The sequence below is a fragment of the Lactuca sativa genome, chromosome 5 (assembly GCF_002870075.4).
Source record: "Lactuca sativa cultivar Salinas chromosome 5, Lsat_Salinas_v11, whole genome shotgun sequence".
Lineage (NCBI taxonomy): Eukaryota > Viridiplantae > Streptophyta > Magnoliopsida > Asterales > Asteraceae > Lactuca > Lactuca sativa.
In genome coordinates this window covers 351,619,680-351,642,806 of record NC_056627.2, presented here as the reverse complement: position 1 = coordinate 351,642,806, position 23,127 = coordinate 351,619,680, and the positions used below count along the sequence as shown (strand labels likewise).

Genomic DNA, 23,127 nt, shown 5'->3' with positions numbered 1-23,127 from the left:
ATTTTCATCGTTGTAATAATAGTATTCATCGTTGTAATTACTTATCCTCATACCTTGTTGTAATTACTTATTAATAATAGTTCGTCGCTATAATTACACACTCTCGCTCTTTGCAATTACTATTATTAATTTTCACCGCTCACGGGTCCCTACATCGTTAATTGAGTTTCTACCTCGCTCAACCCAAAGGACCACCCAATTCACTACTAGCTTGTCCGGTCGGACTGAGGCAAGAGGTGAGGCATGACTCTCGCCCGAGACATGGTGTTCCACTCCGACGTTGCGTAATACAAGTATTCCACTTTGTCATTAAGGATTGGTACATACAGTATGCCTAATTCAACCATGACACACCTCCCATATCTCCCGTGTTGTTTGCACCAGCTTTCCTCGTAGAGCCAATATCACTCCAGTTTACCCATCTTTGGTGAACCATGTGTCGAATTGGTCGTCTAAAAAAACATTCGATTTGCTTTCCTCGTAGAGCCAACATTATCTGACTTTCCTCGTGGGGTCGACGCTAACCAACTTTTCTCACAAAGTCCACACATTCTAAATTTCCTTGTGGAATCATAACTAACTGGTTTTCCTCGTAAAGCAACACTATATGGTTTTCCTCATAGAGCCAACACTATCCTTGCCACTCTATGTATACTTCCCATCATTTTTAAATATTTATAATTATATACAAAAGGGTCATTTCATTCCATATTAATATGTATAATCTTCCTTGTTTAATTATTACATAACACTTAACGGTTTGAATGAAAATTAAAAGATAGAGAATAAACTAGCAGAGTGGACGTAATTACCATATGGACGTTTCATGTAATTTAGCCTGAATGATTTAAGGTTTTAAAAGCCTCATACGGTCACATACTCATTATCATATAGCTTTCTTTTTTTTTTGAAATTCTCAAAAGCAAATTTTAAATTGCCATAGTATCATTATATACGTTCTCATGATTCCATGAACAATTGAAACTTTCACCATACGTGTCCTCCATAGAATTAAACTTGAATCTCGCTAATTGCGGAACTTTGAAGTTTAAATTAAAGAACATTAGTATTTTTTTGTTTTTGATCAAAATTAGGAATATTTAAGGTTTAAAATTATATACCCTTTTGAACCTTGTAATTACGACTACTTAAAGTACCTGTACTATATGTACATATTGTTCCACACAAAAAAGAATCATTAATGACAAAAGTGACCCCAATTTGGGTTTTCTTTTCAAGACTTTGAAGCGTCAAAGGAACAAAATATATCCTTTTTTGTTGGTAGTATAATAGAATATATGGTTTGGATCCCAAAGAGGAACACATGAAAGGGAATATTTGAACATGAAAACGGATATTTGTTAAGTCAAATGGTAAAATATAAAAATAAGAAATAAGGAACACATTTAAAATACTTGATTAAAAATGGCCAATAATCGACATATATATCTCTTTGATTACTAGTGACAGAAATATTCATGTGATCTTTTCTAATCTCACTAGTATTTACAAGGTCAAAAAACTCTTACACACATCGACTTAACAGTTTGTTAAAAATGATTAGAATTGATATATCAAATGTGCATAATAGCACTAATGACTAAACTAAACCAAAGGATCAAAGTTTTTAAAATCTCTAAACTATGGCACAGACTACAAAGAAGTTTGTTTTCCATCTATTTTTTTTTTACCTTGAATAATAAATCAATGGCAAAAGGTGAATTCACCTTCTTGGACATCTTTTAACTAATCCTGTGGCTATTCTGCAGAAAAAGAAAACTAAAAGTTAATTTCTAAATGCTAATCAAGTGTTTCTTCTTATGGTAAAAGATAAAACATGCTACCTTTGTTACCTCAGTTAATTTTTTACTACAGTATGTATGGGGAATCCTTTAGCTTCCATTTGCAATATGAGAACAAACAACACTATACACCACATGCCATTTTCAAGCTGCTATCTTTATTCCCCCTATCTCATCAATCTTTGAGCTCTTATGCTGCAAAATTACATAACAAATCAACACAAAAACAAAAGAAAAAAAAAAAAAAAAAAAAAAAACTATGTTTTGATGAAAGCTGTGCATCCAAATTACCTTACTTTTCTTCTGCCTGTGAATGTCATTAACATCTTCATTTCCATCATGCTTCCTTTTCTAAATTCAATTTAAAATAATCCCATTATATTAAATATTGTCCCAATAAGTCCACATGTCTTAATGAATTAAGACACCAACCCTTTACTTATTTGCCATTCATTTCAGTCTAGAAAAGAAACAAACCTTCTCATGGTGTTTCTTTGAGTGTTCAGCACCAGAATCATGATGACTACTTTTATCCTTCTTTTTATCCTTGTCTTTATCTTTACTTCGATCTTTATGTCTATGTTTATGTTTCTTGTGCTCTTTATCTTTATCCTTGTGTTTTTTATGCTTCTTTTCCTTATCTTTTACCTCACTCTTAGATTTTCCAGGTATAGTAGGCATCCCCTTCTCAGACTACAAAACAATCATTTACATTAAATACCACAAAACTGTATTGATTGAAGAAGAAAAAAAGAAGTCAACTTTCTTACAGATGGAAGGTCAACAGGTGCAGTTTCCTTGAGCTGAAAGGCTTCTCTGAGGAGGTCAAGGTCAAATGGTTGTATGCGTGTGTTTGTATCTCTAGAAAAAGAATTGTTGTATTGTAGGAGTTGATCCAACTGCATCCCTTCACCTTTTCTAATCTCTGTATCTCCAATAACATCATGAAGGTAATGTGTATCTGAAAGTGACAAAGGAAGTGACTTCTTGCAGAAGAACTCATAGTGTGGTAACAATTTATAGTAACTTATTAGATCCACAGCACCAGTGAGCTCCCTTGGTCCTAGATTACCAACACACCACAATGCAGATAGTTACTTGTTTTTATTAAATAGTAACTAAGTTTCACAGTTATTCCATTATTGTGAATTTTTTGTTGTGGTGATTATAGTATCAATGTCTTCTTGGCCTTTATTGACATCGTTTTAACTGGATATGAAGTGGCAAAAAAGAAAGTATTTGATCTTCAAGATTACCTCTTCCAAAATTCTTGCTTTCAGGATCCATTGATCAGTGTCTAGTATGAGGATATACCATTATCACCTGAGAATTGATAGCAAGAATCGTAAATGGTCTTCAATATGAAATTCAAGAACAAATATGTACACCAAATATATATTATCATCAATACTTTATGCATCATTTTCTTGGATCTGTAGCTATGTAACTAAGTTATCAATGTTAGAAAGTCACGCTTGGCTGAATATAATAGGACATGAATTGATTACAAGATATATTGATTATATTCATATGATGGCCCCACTATAATGAAACTTTACAGGCCAAGCTTCTTAAAAGGATTGATAACAAGCATTTAAATTGCTTAGATTGGTGTGTCATCTTGTCAACCCGCTGCTTGTAAATCAAAAGACTAGACACATAAAATTGCTCAGAGTAAATGAACCAAATACATATCACGTATGAGGATATCATAGATCTCAAAATTTGGAAAATAAGAGCATTCGGCTAATGTAATGTACAAATTGCAAAAGTTTAAACTTTGGGATAAGGACAGAAAGCAAAAATGGACACTATTCTATCAATTTTTGTGTCTATCCAAAAGAGAAACTGCTATAACAAAACACGCAACAGTCATGTCCTCATGAGTCACAAAGTCACACTAAAAAGATACAGTTTTCGAAGTTCCCAATAAGGAAAAAGCAACCCCAAAAGAGAAATATCAAAAACAACCGATTTGTGAATCTTATGATTTATCAACTTAACGCGAAAAGTCAAAATCATATTCTTTTGCTGTCAATATCTAAAACAACATTCATTTAAGCAATCTCCGATTTCAAACTGGACAACACTAAGTTAACTAAATTTCGAATCTCATCCAAAATTCCATCCCCCGGAAACCATTTTTTTACACTATTTCATACAATTCAACACCAGATTCCATATTTGCACACTAAATACTAAAATTTGTGCTTATTTCCTTAGCTTGGCATAATATAGAGGTTGATCTCATTGTAGATCGAAGTAATGGGTTTCAGCAACTATGACTGTAGTTGTAGAAACTTGTAATGCGAAGAGCTTAACTTACCTGATTTGGAAGATGTAGAGCTCAAATGGGATCAATTTGCGTCTAATTTTTGTATGTACTACGAAATCGATGGGTTTTTTTGGGTCTTTCTCGTCGTTTTCCCCTTAACCGAAATAAACCCTAATACGTGTCGAGAGAGTTGAAAAGATGATGTTCTATCGCGGCGAGGAACTATAAATAGTAAGAGGATTAATCTCAAAGGGTTAAATTGACTATTCGCCTGCTTCCTGAGCTTGTTCAGTTGGATGGGAGACCTCGGTTTGTTGGGTTAATATGACTAGATTACGTAAATGTTCCCGTGTCCATATGATTGTTACACTTCAAGTCCAACTTTTTTTTTTCTAACCATCCTAACCATCCAAATTCCTTTGTTGCTTTCACTAGCGGTCCTTCCATCCATTTCCATTTGTTTGCACATGTTATTTAAGATCATGCACCTCCCACACTAGGGCATAATGGTCTTTTGAGCGGAAGTAGGATTTCATATTGGATGTGTCACAATAGTGACATAATTTTTTACGTTGTAACATCCCGACTCATAGGTATGAGATTTATGGCTTAAAAGACAAATTTCCCTTTGGAACTCGTCGAGTTGATGGCCTCAACTCGATGTGTTGGAAGCTCTTGGGTTGCGTATGTTTTTGGACCAACTCGACGAGTTGTTGAGGAAAATTTGACGAGTTGGTGGCTGATTATGAAACCCTAATTTTTAGGGTGTTACACCCTATTTAAAGGCCTTATGGCCTTTGGATGGCCTCTTTATCCGTCCCTCTGTCCAGAGAAACCCTAATTCGTGTATTTTCTCCCTTTTTGTGTGTGTGAGAGCTTTAAGAGTGAGTTTTTGGTGATCTTTTGAAGGATCTTGGAGGTTGGATAGGTTTGATTGAGAGGAAGGTTGTAGATCCGGTATCTTCTTTGTTGTTGCAACCATTTTGGGGTATAAAGTCGATACCTTGGTCTTTTATTGCTTAGATCTTCCCTTTTGGAAATTTATTGCCATTTTTGGCTCATATTGGGGTCATTCTTGGGTTTGACCATTTATTGAAGTCGCCACTTCAGATCTGATGCTTTGTGGCCTTTTTGGGCTTAAAGCTTCAAGCTCTATCATGTTATAGGCCCCCCTTCATGCTTTAGGCCTTGTTGTAACACTCCAAATCAGTTTTCCTTTATAAGTGTGATTTTGGAGCATAGAAGTGTGTTGGTGGCCATTTTGGAGCTTATTCAAAAAGAAGAAGTTAGTGAGTAAGCTTGGTGTAGCATTGGGCTTCAAGAACCTGCATCTAGTTCACCTTGAGGAGCTTCTGGAGCGTGACTGGTTTTCGGATTGTTAGGTGAGCAGCTTTTGAGTTCAGCAGACTAAGGTGAGTCTCTTCACCATACCAATGGGTTGAAGGCACCAAAGCCGGCCCATGTTATTTAGTTGGGATATTTATTGCACACGTGTTATCAGTGTATTAGGTATTATATGAAGACCATGTGGCGGTTCCCATGGCAGTGGACTAAGACCATGAGGGGGTTCCCATGGCATTCGATGTAAGACCTTGGAGGGTTTCCATGGCAACCTAGTATGTTTGCATGTTTAGCTTGTATGATACTTCCTTGGTTAGCTAAGACCATGTGGGGGCTCCCATGGCAGTGGGTTAAGACCACGTGGGGGTTCCAGTGGCACCCGGTGTAAGACCTTGGAGGGTTTCCATGGCATCCTTATATGTTTATATGCAAGGCTTGTGTAACTTTTATGGTTGATATGGTTTATGTGATTATGTGGATTGTGTGGGGTATGTTATGGGGAAGTAGGGAATTCACTAAACGTTAGCTTACAGTTTGTTGATTGTTTCGAGTACTTCAGGATCTAAGGGCAAGAGCCTGGCGTGATGGCGCGACATGCACTCTCTGGCGTTTTTATTGGGGACACTTTGATAGTATGGATAAATTGTATGATGTTATGGATTTTGAAAACAAATGTGATTGGAATTTTATATTTTATGGAAATGATTTCGTTACTTAAAAATGAAAATTTGTATTGGAAATTTGGGATGTTACACTTGTTAGGCCTTCTTTGAGTGTTTTAGCCTCTTGGTGTTATGCATAGACGTAAAGTTAGCAACTTTACGTGGTTTTTCAGCTCTTGGGTTCTAGATCTACTTTCTTGAGTGTTAGAAGGGATGAAAAAAACTGAATGAGTTAAGATAGGAAAACTCAACGAATTGTCCTGACAGCTCGACAAGTTGGATCGGGTTTTCCCACTTTTCTAGAAATTGTAGGAACTCGACAAGTTGTCTTGATAACTCGGCGAGTTGGTTCGGGTTTTCCCTATTTCTCTAAGTACTAAAGGAACCTGACGAGTTGGTAGGTGCACTTGACGAGTTGGGTCAACATGGATTGTTGACCTTGACTTTGACCATAGTTGACGAAGTTTGACTTTTGGGGGCACTTTGAGTATTTTGAGGTTTTGATAGAAATGGTCATATGGTGGTTGTAGGCTATTGAGTCCGAAGCTGAGTTTTGGAGTTGGATTTTACCGGTTCAACACTACTTGTGAAGTGAGTTTTCCTCACTATACTTATGGGTCGAAGACACCAATGTCGGTCCTTTTTGGATTGTTATCCTGGTTATCTTAGGATGTTATTATGTTGTTATGAGTTGTTAGATCGGTATCCTGATAGATAGGATGCTGTTATTCTTATGTATGATTTGTGCTTGCTTGTTGATTGATTATGACTTCTGATTTATGTATATGTCGACATGTATGTGTGTGGTTGGGTTGAGGCGGTCCTACTTTGTGCTGAAGGCCAACAAACTCAGGGCAGCCCGGATAGATTGAAGGCATGTGAGGCGGTCCAGTCAGGTTGAAGGCTCATTTATGATTGCTGTTGTATGTATGTTATGTGGTGGTATTTTGGGGAAGACTCGTTAAGCTTTGGGCTTATAGTTTTTGGTTGTGTTCCAGGTACTTCAGATGATCGCGGAAAGGTGAAGACTTGATCGTGCACCTCCTTGTATTTCATGTTATGATTTCCGGAAAAAAAAACTCTGATGTGAAACCCATTTCAAAAACAATATGTAATAAATGATGGTTTTTGGATTTATGTAAAAGTTTTAAAATTTTCAAAATTTTATGGATGTTACATACGTAGTGGCACAATAGTGGAAAAAATTACTTTCTTGCACTGCATACACGAAAGTCAAGCATTATCTGTGCCATTATGAAACACATAACATAACCGCCCCTGGTTTTTCATTCTCAGCCTCTCCGTTACCTCTATTCCAAGTTGTAGTTAATTATTAAGACTTAAGCTTACTTTAATTTTGTCATCCCCAAACTTATTGGATTGTTTATTTTCTTCTATATTGTGATGCATTTGCAAGAGTTATTGTCGGTTATCATTTGGTGGTAAAGTAAAGTGTGTTAGTAAACAAACAGTAACAATAATGGTCACACATTGGACAATCAAGGGTGATTGGACACACGAGGAAAGCTAATGCAATCTATGGTATGTCGTGATTGGCACTATTGATTGTTTTGTGGTTAATGTCGATAACCTTATATAATTGAAATCCACAATGTAATATAAAACAATATTTATGCTTAGAAGTTTAGTTTATTATTTATGCTTAGAACATAAATTTATTGTAATATAAAACAATATTTGTTTTGGAACAATGTATGTTTTAAATTTAGCATGTCTAAATATTTATGTCTCATTTATTTGTTTAAATGTTTGATATTTACTAGATTGTTTTTCATAACGATAATACTCATATTCTAAAATTATTGACTTCTATTTCTCATACTAGTTCTCTTAATAGAATTACAAAGTAAATATCAATATTTTATAAATAAAATTAAGTTCTATATGCAAGCACTTTTGACTTAAACTTGTTTTAAATCAAACTTATCAATTACATTGTTATCTTTATTGTATAAATGAAATCCATGTATTCCAACTTCAAGAAAGGGATCTTTGAAGGCAAATAATGTAGTTTATTTGACATATGTAAATCTTATTTATATATAAAATATTCCTAATAATATTTTCACTAAAGTGTAGATAAAATAATTATTAAGGAACTATACACTTTGGTGTATGACTTTCTTTCTAATGAATGTCTATGATTGAGCACAAGATACAACCCAATAGTACCATCTAAAGCCTTCGTGATGATAAAGAGTGAACTAAACTTTACTTGATATAGTTTACTTTCTAATCGGTAGAGATGTCCTCCTTTCAACCTTTTTGGGATTATACTTCAGTCACCACTAATTGTATCTAGAATACAAACACCAACTAGTTACATAATTGTAGAATATTCTAAAAGGGCATTTAAATTATTATATACAAACCCACCAGGAATAAGTACATTTATTCCTCTGAAAGCTGAGTTAGCAGAAAACAAGCTTCTAATGACAAAACAAGTGGGAGGCACGTGGAACTTGAAGCAGCTCAAGAACCATGGCTAGATGTAACAATTGTTGGCACTAGTTTCAACAAGAAAGTGTTGAACATGAATATTAGCTATTCATAAACACAAACTGTTCATAATAATGGTAGAAATCATCTATGACTTGAGAAATGTGGAATTTATCATTGATGAGTTCTTGATGGTTTCTAGTTAAACCATCGACTACCAAAATGTTATATCAGATCTTGAATCTGTCAAATGACTTAGAGTCATGAACATTGAGATGTAATCCATGTTTAATAATTAAGTATGGGCTTGATTAATCTTCCTCTATAGCAAGGCTAGAAGGAGTAAGAGATTCTTCTAGAAATAATATATACATGTATATATATACACATTTAGTAATACTTGTTAAATAAGGACTTTCTCATACTCATGTCATTGACTATGATCCTTATCATACTCATGACATTGACTATGATCAAACCTTTTCACAAGTAGTTATGATTAAATCAACAAGGATATTATTTACTATAACTTCATATTCTTAATATGAGATATAACAAATAGATTTCAAGAAATACCATTTTTCTTTATAGACATCTACTAGAAGATATCTATATAGCTTAGCCTGGAGGTTTTCTTAATCCATGTTATCCTAACCAAATGTGTAAGGCTTAAGATCCACTTGTATAAAGCAAACATATCAAGGTTGGAATAGTTATTTTAATATAAAGATACAAGGTATGCTTTTATTTTAAAATGAAAAATAACGTTTGTGTGTTTACTAAGAACTAGTGAGAGGATAGTAATATTCCTAATCTTGTATGAAAGAAACATACTTAATCACTTGAAATGACATTCCGACTACGCAATGTGGTTTTCACCTTGACTCGGAAAGTATTTCTAAAATGAAAGACTTAGGAATGACAAGATACATTCTTGGAATGTAAAATCCTTAAGAGATAGATAAAGATGAATGTTAAAGGATTTAAAATTCTTTTTGCATGAAATGACAATATCTTGAAAGAGGTCAAGATACAAGATTCATCTGGAAGATTCTTGACATTATCACATGAAACCATTTTCGAGTTTGTCTCAAATGGATCTAACACATAGGTTTGAGCTAGATAAAAAGATTTATATTCTATTTGCTTGACAAATGAATCCATCATTTATGTCATATCATGAGATACAAAATTGAATACATGGTTAAGTCACTAGATGACCGTGAGAGCATTCTAAGAGTACTTAAGAAGAGCTAAGAGAATGTATATGAGATAATTAGTTTAGAATGAAATCTTAATGTAAGGAGCTACATAGGATTTTTGATTTCTAAATAAATATAGATAATTATGAGTTATAATTGGATTATGACTTCATTTTGGAATGAAGAGTAAGTTTAGTTGGAATGAGATCCAAGCAAAACAAAATAGCACAATCTACTAAATAAGAATACACTGCTTTTCAAGAAGTTGAAATCAAATATAATTGGATAAACTAGATCATTGAAAAACTAGGTTGAATCCTTCCATTCAGGGATAACCTAGAAATCTTTTGTGAGTAATAGAGTGTACTTAATCAAGCTAAGAAACTCTATGTCACATAAGAGCACCAATTATATTCTCCAAAATATTTAACTATACTTAGAGTATTGTCAAATATTGAGATGATTGTATTCGTAGAATTCACACAAATTAAATTTAGTCGAACCCATTAATAAAGTCTTTCCTTCTAAGCTAAGTATGAGTGGTCAAACTTCAGCCATAAGACTTTTGTTATTCTAGTAATGGGATTTTGATTTGAATTTAGTAATTGGATATTGGAACATTGTAACAACAACTATTAAATAATGTTTTGATATACTGAGATATGATCATTACATTAATACTTGTTGTGTTCTATATTAACATGTTTAATCCATGAATAATATTATTATTCTAAAGGTTCATAGTCGGCCATGATTGTGGGAGCAATTATGAAGTAAGACTAATATGAAATGGATTGGTTGACTCTCACTAGATGAAAGTAGGCAAGTGGTTGTAACAAAGTTTCATAGGTACTTGTCAGAGAACTAGTAATGAACGGACCCACATCAAGATCATTTCATAGATCACAGTTATGGGTAATACTTGATTAAAGGTACTATCTTTGTATCCTTAACACCTGAGATACATAATAGGACTTAAGTGTAGGGAGTTTTGTGCTTTGATATGACCAGATGTTGTTCCTTGACCGGGCAGTTATAAAAGTCATATTCAGGTATGGTGTGAACTATACAAGAGGCTTATATATTCAAGATGAGATTTGTTCCTCTTATGAGTTGAGAGTTAGACATCTAACGCATGTTACCCAAAGTTGAATTACAAATGAGATTGATTGCGATCCAAGGCTCATGTTCAGTAGGATGTCTGTAACAAAGGGATAATTGATAAACTTACCTTGATACATCAATTGAAGCTTGGAGATTTTCGGAATTAGATGTTGATGAATGGCATTCTTCGTCATATATTATTGGGGGCAGTGAAATATTGCTAGACATTGTCTATATCAATCTATGATGAGTTTTGTGCAAGTGGGAGATTGAAAGATCTAGTATCCCCAAGAGTCATTATAGAATGATATTGCTAATAATATATGATCATATAAGGTCACACCATATAACAAGTAACCATCAATTGATTATTTATTAATATAATTTGATTATTAATAAATATATCAACACTTGTATTTAATTGGAAAATTATTATTTCATGGAAATAATATTTTTACTAATTGGGAATTTATTATCTGTGGAAGTAATATTTATTGGAGAAATAACAACTTATGAAATATATCATAAAGTATGATTATTTATAAGTTATATTTATATCTTAATAAACTAATTCAATTTATATAAAGGTATTTTTATATAAAATAAGATATTTATATATTCATATCTTAATAAACTAGTTACAATTTAGATAAAAGATAATTTTATATAAATAAGATATATATATATATATATATATATATATATATATATATGTTGGGAATTCTTTATAAAAATTATTGATTTTTATAAAGATAATATGTATGTGTGTATAAACTAGCTATGATACAACTTCTTTCTTCTTTTTGGACATGTTTTTCTCAAAATTTAGGGAGGAGACCAAGCATGGTCTTCTTTTGCCGTCTCTCTTTCTACTTTATGGTCTCCTTTCACTTTTTGGCTATTATATAAGAGAGAACATGGAAGAGTTTTTGATACACTCCTTGCAAGTCTTCTTGTTCCTCTTCTTAAAGCCAAATTTGAGAGCTCCATGCTCTCTAGAGGATTGCCAAATTTCGGAATTTGAAGACTCTTCTTCTTCTCCATTCTCTTTCATTTTGATGCTAGACAAAGTCCATTTGTTCCTTTACCTTTGAACATATATTTGGTATATATTTCAAAGGCTTATGAACAAAAAATTACAAGTGAATACTAACATGTTTTGATGGTTCTACTCTTGCTTGGTGGATACTTGTAGAGAACTCTTGCTTTAGAGTTTAATGTCACACTTCATCAACTTCCAACCTCCCATGAGGATCAAAGTCTTCAAAGGTTGTTATGTTTTCACTTCTATGGTTGTTTTAATCTTTCTAACTCTTGCAAAATGATACTTGGTAAGTAAAATAGTTTTAGTTTTATTCAACAATTTTAAAGCTTCCGTTGTCAATTCTACCAGTTGTGAAATCGGATTTTTGAATAAAAACCCAACAACATATTTTATTTTTACGAACAATAGAATATTTGAATATTTCAATAAAAAAATTTGGTCTCGCGGTCTCACAAAATTATGTCCGTCTCAAATGAACTCTTATATATATATATATATATATATATATATATATATATATATATATATATATATATATATATATATATATATATATATATAATTCCGTTTAAAAATAGGGATTAAATGTAAGGATGAGCAAAAAAATTGTGTGAACCGAATGAAACCGATTTCGAACAAAATACACTTATAAGTTCGGTTATCGGTTCTTCGTATTTTCAATTTTCAGTTTCAGTTAAATCAATTGTTGGGTCCTTGATTTCGGGTTTTATCAGTTCCGAACCGAAATTCAACGAGACACTATCAGTAAGCTTTAACAAGCATGTTACTTGTGAAATCTCTTTCACAATATCATCTAGAGGGAACTTCTTTACCAAGCACAACAATTTCAAGTTGTTTGATGTGTTAATTCTATTAGAGGTCATTAAATATATCGTATAAGGAACATATTAAACAATACATCACAATTGAACTTGTTGCAAACAACCCACGTTTTGTACTCAAATTCTCACATAACACTATAATGCATAACGAGAAATCATATCATATCTATCTATATCTATATATACCTATAAAATATACATTTTTACTTGCATCACATGCATTTGAAACTTCCATGACTTTTTAATTTATTTCTAATAATTATTATAAATTGATTAATAATATTAAATTAATGCAAAAACTAAATTGCAATCATAAATTAAATAAAATATAATATTAAAATATCATGTTTTACTTCTATTTATAAAATTCGACTTTAACTTTTTACATATTATACTTAACTTATTAGTTTAGACGTGTTGTCGTTGTGAGCAATTGTCATTTTAAAGTCACAAGTTTTGTATAATTAATGGTTTTATATAAAATAGTTAAATTATTAATTCCAATAGAATGTTAAACTGCTAACTTAATCAAAATTTCAGTTAAACTTGAAAAAAATCAATACAATATTTTATAAATAGTTAAAAGTTATAAATTATATTGTTAAACCTAAATTGTAACCCTAAATTAACAAAAAAATCATGAAACTACTTTTTTATAATCATTAAAAAATTTCAAATAAGTAACTTAAAAGATAATTGGCAATAAGAATAGTTAAAAGTAATATTATATAAAAAAAAATTATATTATCTTTAAAAACAAAAACAATGTTTGTTGTTTTAAATAATTACAATCAAAGAAACTAATAATATTCATCAAATAAATTTTAGAAAAATTAAATTTCTAAAACCAAGTTAAAATAGTTAAGAGTTTCCAAATACGTTATTTTAAATAACTTACAACAATGATAGTTAAAAGTAATCTTATATACAAAAATTATATTGTTACCTTTAAAAACAAAAATAATATTTGATGTTTTAAATATAAAAGAGACTTTTTTAAATGCACCACATGCATTTTAAACCTCCATGAATTTTCAATTTCTTTCTAATAATTATTATATATTGGTTTAATAATGTTCAATTAATGCAAAAACTAAATTGTAATCATAAATTAAATAAATTACAATATTAAAATATCATATTTTACTTCTATTTATAAAGTTATGACTTTAACTTTTTACATATTATAATTAACTTATTAGTTTAGACATATTGTCGTATATGAGCAATTCTCATTTTAAAGTCACAACTTTTGTATAATTAATGATTTTATGTAAAATAGTTAAATTGTTAGCTTCAATAGAATGTTAAACGGTTAATTTAAATCAAAATTTCAGTTAAACTTGAAAAAAAATCGAGAGACTATTTTATAAATATTGAAAAGTTAAAAATTATATTGTTAAACCTAAATTGTAATCATAAATTAACAAAAAAAAATCATGAAACTTTTTTTTATAATCATAAAAAATTTCAAATAAGTAGCTTAAAAATAATTTAGAATAAGAATAGTAAAAAGTAATATTATATAAAAAAAATTATACTATCTTTAAAACAAAAATAATGTTTGTTGTTTTAAATAATTACAATAAAAAAACTAACAATATTCCTCAAATAAATTTTTGAAAGGTTAAATTTATGAAATCAAATTAAAATAGTTAAGAGTTTCCAAATACATTATTTTAAATAACTTACAACAATAATAGTTAAAAATAACATTATATATAAAAATTATATTGTTACCTTTAAAAGCAAAAATAATGTTTGATGTTTTAAATAATTATAATGATAGAAATTAAACTCTTAAGCAAATAAACTTTTTAAATGAATTAATCATAGCAACAACTATAAATATCATTAAACCATGTATTTTTATTTAATTTTATTCATGATCAACCCGTATGTAGAGACCATTGACACAATTTAGATTATAATAAAAGTATGTAATTTAGGGTGCATGATATTAAAATGGAAGAGCATATACAATATAATAAAACTAATATCATTGTTGTATTATTTAACGCCCCATTTTATTATTTTTAATTTTCATTTAACTTGCTAGTTTTAAATATATTGTAGAAATATAACATCTTGATACGTGAACATGATTAAACAATATATTGAATTTGATTATCTTATCGCGTTTGATAAAGGCTTTGGTATATTTTCATGGAATTCTCTCTTGCTCTCTATTTGTGTGGGTGTTTCATGCCCTCATGTGTATGGATTATGTAAGTTAATGATGTGGAGCCTGAGTGGTAAAGGGATGTTTATGGACGATGTAAATTAGTGAGGTGGAACCTAAGTGGTAAAGGGGTGTGGGGTCAGTGGGGCTTGTATGCTTCAACACATAGGACATGGTATTCCTATGCCTCCACCCCGTAATTGATCGAATTCGTTATATCAATCAAAAATAAACCAACTAACCTAAGTAGATAGGGTAAGTCGGGTCGAATCCACAAGGAGTTCGTGGTTAAACATTGTGTCAAAGTAATAAATAAAGAGAAAAGTATTACTAGCAATTGTCACGGAAAAGATTAAAGTAAAAATCAAACAAAAACTTGGAGATTTATTAATTAAAATGAGAAAACTAGAGTACTCTGTTATAGACACTTTAGATTCACCCACTTTCTTCCCTAGAATCCTAATTCAGTTACTTAGATGCAATTGGGGTTATTTAACTTGTAACACATAGTTGGGATACACAATATGTTCATTCAACTAGTTGTCTTACTCCTTTATATCTAAATGAATTGGGAACAATTAGTGAACTAGCAATAAAATGTCTTACGACTACCTATTACCATATTAAGATTCAATATCATAAATTGGAATAATATATGTTGATTCAATCACTTGTCTTTATTCCTAAACTAATTGAACTTGGAACAAATTATGAATTGACAATTGATAGCTTATTTTATTTCCTTATTTTTATTGGTTTATTTTAGATTTTTAGATCTTTTTATCATTAATGCATTGTATTTTATTTATTTTTCTTTAGTATGGATCGTACCGGGTGCTTTTTATGTTTCATGAGGATATTTGCAGGGTTTTGGAGCTTGTTGCGGTTGCGGGTTGATTGGAGACGGGCTTAGTGGGCTCCCGAAGCATTATTGGGCTTGGAATAATCAAAGAAAAAGAATTGGGCTTTGAAAGTTATTAGCTTGGATTATTTGGGCTTGTGAAGATGGATCATAAATTTCTAATTTTGGGCTTGGAGCATCCATTTGGTGGCTAAATGATGATTGGTGCATTTCAAATTACATGGAAAATGGGGGGGGGGGACCAAAGGAATCTTTGGTAGTGGAAGGGTGGAGTGGTGGAAGGAAGGACCAATAGCATTACAGCAACATTTGCGCCGGTGGAATTTTCGTCGCTCGGGTACCCGCGCAACTGCCCAGTTTGGGCATTTTAGTCATTTGGCACACCATAACCTTTGGGGATCAGATCTAGAGGCTCATACATGATTTTCCACCATTGGAGACCTGCAAGAGGCGATTTTGGGAGCTAGAAACCATTTCCTTTCATCTTTCCAAATCTTAGGTAGTTTCTTTATGCAATTAGATTATTGTTCTTGTTACTTTGATGCCATGAGTGGCTAATACTCTTATTTGGTTGACTTTGGCTGAAAACCAATGAATGTTTGTGGGTTTTGAAGGATTTATATTGATTATCAATTTATTCCATGTTTATGATTCCAGTTTGCAATTCTTATGCTTATTTGATGCTTTGATCATGAGCTTAGTATTTGATTGAGCAATGGTTGATTTATTTCATTGATTTTGCATTGGATCATTGAATTTATCTAGAACAAAGGCTTTATGATGGTAGAAATCATCTCTAGCTTATGAATCATATCTCCTTTATGGATGTGTAAGCATTTGACATCCTCTAGGAATTAGGGATTCCTTCATTCTTAAGGCTAATTGATTTATTGGGATTAATTGCTTCAATTGACCCTTAATCTTAATTAAGAAGGTGTGTTGTGGGCTTCCCTAACCTCCATACTGTTGGATTCGTGTCTAAGTCCATAACTATTTTGGTATGTACTTGACCCGATGGTGCATGGTCCTTTTGGGTTGCCTTCACCAAAGCAACTTGAATGGAGAAATAAATAAAGAGAGAGAGGTTATTATGATTTATTAATATGTTATAAGAATAATATATTAAAGGAGAAATCATATTTGTTTAATTAATATTGGTCAATAATTAATTAAGAATTAATTTTGTGATCAAGTGTAATTAATTAAACTAGAGGGGCTGAATTGTAATTATGTGATAGTTACAAAATAAGGTAAGGATTATCTTATATATATGGTGAACGAATTTGAGGTGTAAATCCCTTAGAATTCGAGTATGATAAGGATTCAAGGATTATCTTATTGGTTGCTTGGTGGATAAGCAACTAGATAAGGATAATGACTGAAACCCTATCTCTACACCTATATAAACACCCCTAGGGTCATGAATTCGTGTATCCCTTCCCAGGAAGTCTTAGAGACGAATTCTAACCTCCCTCCTCTCTCTTTATACCTTCTCCACTTGCTTATGGTGTTTGTAAGCCATTAGAGGAGTGACACTTGTGACTCTCAGCTTTCCAAGGTCAATTCAAGGAGGAATTAGATTGTTATTGCTATATAACAATCAAGGTATGTTCTTAAACCTATTTACATGTGAATTCTGATTTCCATATGCTGGAATTAGGGTTCATAGTCTTGGATTCAAAGTATGTACAATAGAGAAACCTAGATCCAAGCTTTAGGGTTTGTATGAGCACATAGGATGTCTTATGACCAAAACCCATCACATACTACCTATGAGGAATCTTGGCATATCATGCTTCATGATTGCTATAACCAATTTGGGATGAAGGATAAGCTTTGTATTAGATCCTAATGATAAACACACAAATGTTCATTGTGTTGAATTGCCTTAGTTAACCAATTATTCTCAACCTTTGAGCGTCTCATCAACTTGCTTAATTGCAAGGTTTTTTATTTATTCAAGTATTTTAGTTTTCAAGTAATCAAACACCCCCCCTTTTAGTTTAATTGTAGTTAGTTAGATTAATTTCACTAGTTCTATTGAATTGCATTGGTGATTGAATACAACCATTTCCCCGAGGACCGATACCCCTTTTTACCATTATATTACGTTTATTTAGCAATCAAAGGGTGTAATTTGCTTGGTGGGCTTGACATCCCACCAAGTTTTGGCGCCGTTGCCGGTGAAATTGGTTATTGTTATTTGATTGTTTATGCCTAAGTCTACAAGAACCGGTGAACTACTCTACAATCCGGAAATTGAAAGAGAAGCAAAAAGGTTGAAAAAGTTAGCCAAACAAGCAAAGAAACAACAACTCGTTCAAGCTTCTTCCTCTTCTCCACTAATCAACATAGAAGATCAAGTTCATACTTCAAGTGATACCGACACCGAACCGAGTTCTCCAATTGTCGGTCATTCCTTTGAAGACATTCCGTTTGAAAACCACATAGCCATGAATCACACTCCACCTCACAATGCCAACCCAAACCCAATCAATCAAGATGCCAATACCCCACCCCATCAACCAAGACAACAACCACAAGAACCTCTCATTGATATGCCACCTTGGAATCAAGCCCCTCCTCAAAACCAACCCAATTATCAACCGCCACCACAACTACAAAACCAACACTTCCACCAAAACAACCAACCTCAAAACAATGCTTTTCAAGTTCAACAAGTACATTACCCAAATCAACCCAATTACCAACACCCTCCAATGTACCAAAACCCAATGTACCCACAACAATAACCTCCTTACAACCAATACCCTAACTACCAACCTTATCCACCACCAATCTACAATCCCCAACAATACCCATACCCACCTTACCAACAACATCCCAATTACATGCAACAATATCCCAATAACCCCTTTCCACCCAATCCTCCTCAATAGTTGACACTTAGACAAATGATGGAAATGGATGTTACTCATACACCTCTTGCTATTGTTTATCCCGCAAACCGCCGAGGAATTGAATTGAATTCAAGTTTCATACATCAACTTACCAAGTTCCATGGTTTGGATAGAGAAGATCCTCAAAAGCATTTGAAGTCCTTTCATATGATATGTGTTATCATGTTGCCCGACAATGTGACATTGGATGATTTCAAGTTAACCGCATTCCCGCTCACCTTGGAAGACAAAGCTAGAGAGTGGTTATTCAACTTACCACCGGGATCAATTCACACATGTGAAGAGTTACTCAAGGCCTTCGATAGCAAATTCTATCCCACCTCCCACATTTCAAATCAAAGAAGTGACATTTTGGGGATTCGTCAAGGGGAAAATGAAACATTTCATGATTTTTGGGAGCGCTTCAACAATTTGTGTAGAAGTTGTCCTCAACACAATATACCCGAACAACTACTTCTTCAACAATTTTATGAGGGTATGAATGAAAAAGATCGAAGGATGATTGATGCTTCAAGTGGTGGTGACATCTTCAACAAACCCCCTCACGAGATCCGATTACTTTTTGGTACCATTTCTCAAAATCAAAGGAATTTTGGGACTCGAAATGACATGAAGAGAAACTATACACAAGTGGTTGGTGAAGTTAGCAACACTCAACACTTGGAATCAAAACTATTAGATTTGACTAATGTGCTAAGTCAAATGGTGGTGGGAAGTGGTCAACAATTGATGGTATGTGGCATTTGTGCAATGACAGGCCATTATACGGATAAGTGTGCCACACTTGGAAGTGAACCGGAAGATGTGAATGCAATGGGCGGATATCAAGGTCAACTAAGACCCATGGGATTTCAAAACAATTTCAACCCAAATTGGAGGAATAACCAAAACAACCCTTATCCACCAAAGCAAAATCCACCAAATCTTTTGATGAGACCCCAACATCCACAATACCAATCCCAAAAACCTCCATATCCACAAAATTATTATAACCCTCCAAACTACCAACAACCACCACAACAAGGCCAATCAAGTGGTAACCATCAAATGAACCTTCAAGAACTTGTCGCTTCTCTTGCTCAAAGCCAAACCCAATTTCAACAAGAAACCAAGAACACCTTCTTCAACATTCAAGCACAAATCGGAGACTTGGCCACCGCTATCAACAAGATAGAACAAAGGGGTAGACTTCCATCTCAAACCGAGAAGAACCCCAATATGAGTGCAATAACTTTGAGAAGTGGCAAAGCACTTGGAGAAAGCAACCCTAAAAGAGTTTCAAGAGAAGAAGAAGAAGATGAGGTTATTGTTGTTGAGCCTCCGAAGGTTGAAGCTACTCCAAAGGAACCGGTTGTGCCAAACGTTGATCAACCCGACTCTTCCAACAAACCCATCAAACCATTGGTCATACCACCGCCCTTCCTTTCCCGGTTAGCCTTTTCCAAGAAGATAGAGGAAGAAAATGAATTATTTGAAACTTTTCGCAAGGTCCAAATCAACATTCCACTATTGAATGCTATTAAGCAAATTCCAAGTTATGCAAAATTCCTCAAGGATTTATGCACCAAGAAGAGAAAACTCAAGGCAAATGAAAAGATTCAAGTCAATGCAAATGTGTCTGCGGTTATCCAAAATAAGTTACCTCCCAAATGCAAGGATCCGATAATATTTTTTATCCCTTGTACCATTGGTGATTTGCATGTCGAAAGTGCCATGCTAGATCTTGGAGCCTCGATCAATGTGATGCCATAGTCGGTTTTTCAATCTCTCAATGTTGGACCTTTGGAAGAAACTGGAGTAATCATTCAATTAACGGACAAGTCAAGTGTATTTCCAAGAGGCGTGTTGGAGGATGTACTAGTTCAAGTTAATCAACTAGTATTTCCCGCGGATTTCTATGTCATTGACCTTGAAGAAAAGACTCCTTCCAAGTCATCTATGATTCTCCTTGGAAGACCCTTCATGAATACCGCTCACACGATTATTGATGTCCACAATGGGAAGATCACCATGGAGTTTGATGGAGAGAACATTCACTTCAATATCTTTGAAGCAATGAGATATCCTAGCAACATATCTCCATTGTATCGAGTTGATGTGATTGAGCCAATCACCCAACAATTATCCGAGTTATCAAATGGGGATCTTTTGAAGATGGTGCTTAACATGAGTCTTGAAGGTGAAAGTTTGAAGAATACCTTGGATTTGTATACATTGGATTCCGAAGTTGAAGATATTGTGAAGTATTTAGAAATTACTAATTCCACAAAGAAGGATGTTTCTCAAGTTGCCTTATCTCATTCTCCAATCAAGATGCCACCTTCCATAATCCAACCACCCACACTTGAATTGAAAGTCTTACCTAGCCATTTGTAATATGTTTATCTAGGTCAAGATGAGACTCTACCGGTGATTATCTCTTCTCAATTGAAAGACTTTGAAGAAAACCAATTGATTGAAGTCTTGAAAGAGCATAAAGAGGCCATGGGGTGGACCATAGCGGACATCAAGGGGATAAGTCCTAATGTATGCACTCACAAGATACTCTTGGAAGATGATTGCAAGCCTAGGAAGGAAGCCTAAAGACGATTAAACCCTCCCATGATGGAAGTTGTCAAGAAGGAGATAATCAAGATACTTGATGCGGATATGATTTACCCAATTTCCGACTCCAAATGGGTTAGTCCGATGCAAGTGGTTCCCAAGAAAACGGGAATCACGGTTGTTGAGAATAACAAAGGCGTAATGGTACCCACTCAAGTTCAAAATGGATGGAGGGTGTGCATTGATTATACTTATATACTCTTGGCGGTTGATTACGTTTCAAAGTGGGTTGAAGCAAAGGCTACACGGCATGATGATTCAAAAACTGTAATTGACTTCTTGAAGTCAAACATTTTCGCAAGATACGGTGTACCGAGAGCCTTGGTGAGTGATAGGGGCACTCATTTTTGCAATAAAATGATGGAAGCAATTACAAAGAGATATTGTAACATCCCCCTCTGGCACGTATCACAATACTGTCCGCTTTGGGCCACTCGACACGAGGACTTCCCAGGGGGTCACCCATCCTGGTACTACTCCCGCCCGAGCACGCTTAACTGCAGAGTTCTTATGGGATCTGCTACCCTCACGGCTTTAAAACGCGTTGTGATAGGGAAGGTATCCACACCCCTTATAAGGAATGCTTAGTTCTCCTACCCAGCCGATGTGGGATCAGATCTAACCCACTTTAGTAAAGTGAGTTAGATCTGATCCCACATCGGCTGGGAAGGAGAACTAAGCATTCCTTATAAGGGGTGTGGATACCTTCCCTATCACAACGCGTTTTAAAGTCGTGAGGGCAGCAGATCCCATAAGAACTCTGCAGTTAAGCGTGATCGGGCGGGAGTAGTACCAGGATGGGTGACCCCCTGGGAAGTCCTCGTGCCGAGTGGCCCAAAGCGGACAATATTGTGATACGTGCCAGAGGGGGATGTTACAAATGTTGGATTAGTGTCTAAGTCCATAACTATTTTGGTATGTACTTGACCCGATGGTGCATGGTCCTTTTGGGTTGCCTTCACCAAAGCAACTTGATAGGATGAATTATGGAGAGAAATGATTAAATATGATTTATTAATATATTATGGGAATAATATATTAAAGGAGAAATCATATTGTTTAATTAATGTTAGTTAATAATTAATTGGTAATTAGTTTTGTGACTAAAAAAGATTAATTAAACTTAAGGGACTGGAATTGTAATTATAAGATAATTGCAATTTGGGCCATGGATTGTCTTAAATCAAGAGGTGGACGAATTCTTATGGGAAGCCCATAAGGAAATCGTCCAAGGGCTTGATTAAAGGAGTCTATGGGTTGCTTAGGGCTTAAGCAACCAAATTAGGGTTTCCTTGTTAGATAACCCTAATAGCCTCACTATATATAGATCCCTTAAGGACCAAAAACGTGGCTAAGCTTCTTGCTAGGGTTTTCACATGTTTTGGGCAGCCTCTAACCTCTCTCCTCTTCATCCTCTTGCTTATGGTGTTTGTGAGCCATTAGAGGAGTGACACTTGTGACTCTAAGCCTTCCAAAGTCAATTCAAGGAGGAATTGGGATTGTTATTGCTACATAACAATCAAGGTAATATCTTAAACCTAATTATATGTTAATATTGATTTCCATATGCTAGAATTAGGGTTTATAGTCTTGGATTCAAAGCATGTACAATAGAGAAACCTAGATCCAAGCATTAGGGTTTGTATGAGCACATAGGATGTCTTATGACCAAAACCCATCAGTGGTATCAGAGCCTTGATTGGTTTCTATTGTATTGATGCTTGATATGTTTGAAAAAAAATCGATTTTTGGTTTCTGGAGGCTGGACTCGCCGAGTCCATAGCTGAACTCGCCGAGTCCATGGTGACTCGACGAGTCCATGCTT

The 23,127-nt window shown here is 33.8% G+C and overlaps 2 protein-coding genes and 1 pseudogene across 3 annotated transcripts; 2 read left to right on the top strand and 1 right to left on the bottom strand.

Annotated features, from left to right (window-relative positions):
- Positions 1-1,394: 1,394 nt before the first annotated feature.
- Positions 1,395-4,361, bottom strand: LOC111891589 (mediator of RNA polymerase II transcription subunit 19a). Of its 2 annotated transcripts, none has more exons than XM_023887646.3 (7): positions 4,129-4,361; positions 3,059-3,125; positions 2,573-2,865; positions 2,280-2,495; positions 2,094-2,153; positions 1,845-1,997; positions 1,395-1,763 (listed from the first exon to the last, which is right to left on the bottom strand). In XM_023887646.3, exons 2-6 carry the CDS (start codon positions 3,087-3,089, stop codon positions 1,947-1,949), a joined length of 651 nt encoding a protein of 216 aa, XP_023743414.1. In that variant the 5' UTR covers positions 3,090-3,125; positions 4,129-4,361; the 3' UTR covers positions 1,395-1,763; positions 1,845-1,946. The 2 variants fall into 2 exon arrangements, with proteins under 2 accessions (XP_023743414.1, XP_023743413.1); XM_023887645.3 differs by having other exon boundaries at positions 1,854-1,997; positions 4,129-4,360.
- Positions 4,362-19,307: 14,946 nt separating this feature from the next.
- Positions 19,308-20,450, top strand: LOC111891578 (uncharacterized). The gene has a single exon (XM_023887629.3). It carries the CDS (start codon positions 19,308-19,310, stop codon positions 20,448-20,450), a length of 1,143 nt encoding a protein of 380 aa, XP_023743397.3.
- A 1,568-nt stretch (positions 20,451-22,018) lies between these two features.
- Positions 22,019-22,136, top strand: LOC128126513 (5S ribosomal RNA; annotated as a pseudogene).
- Positions 22,137-23,127: the final 991 nt, after the last annotated feature.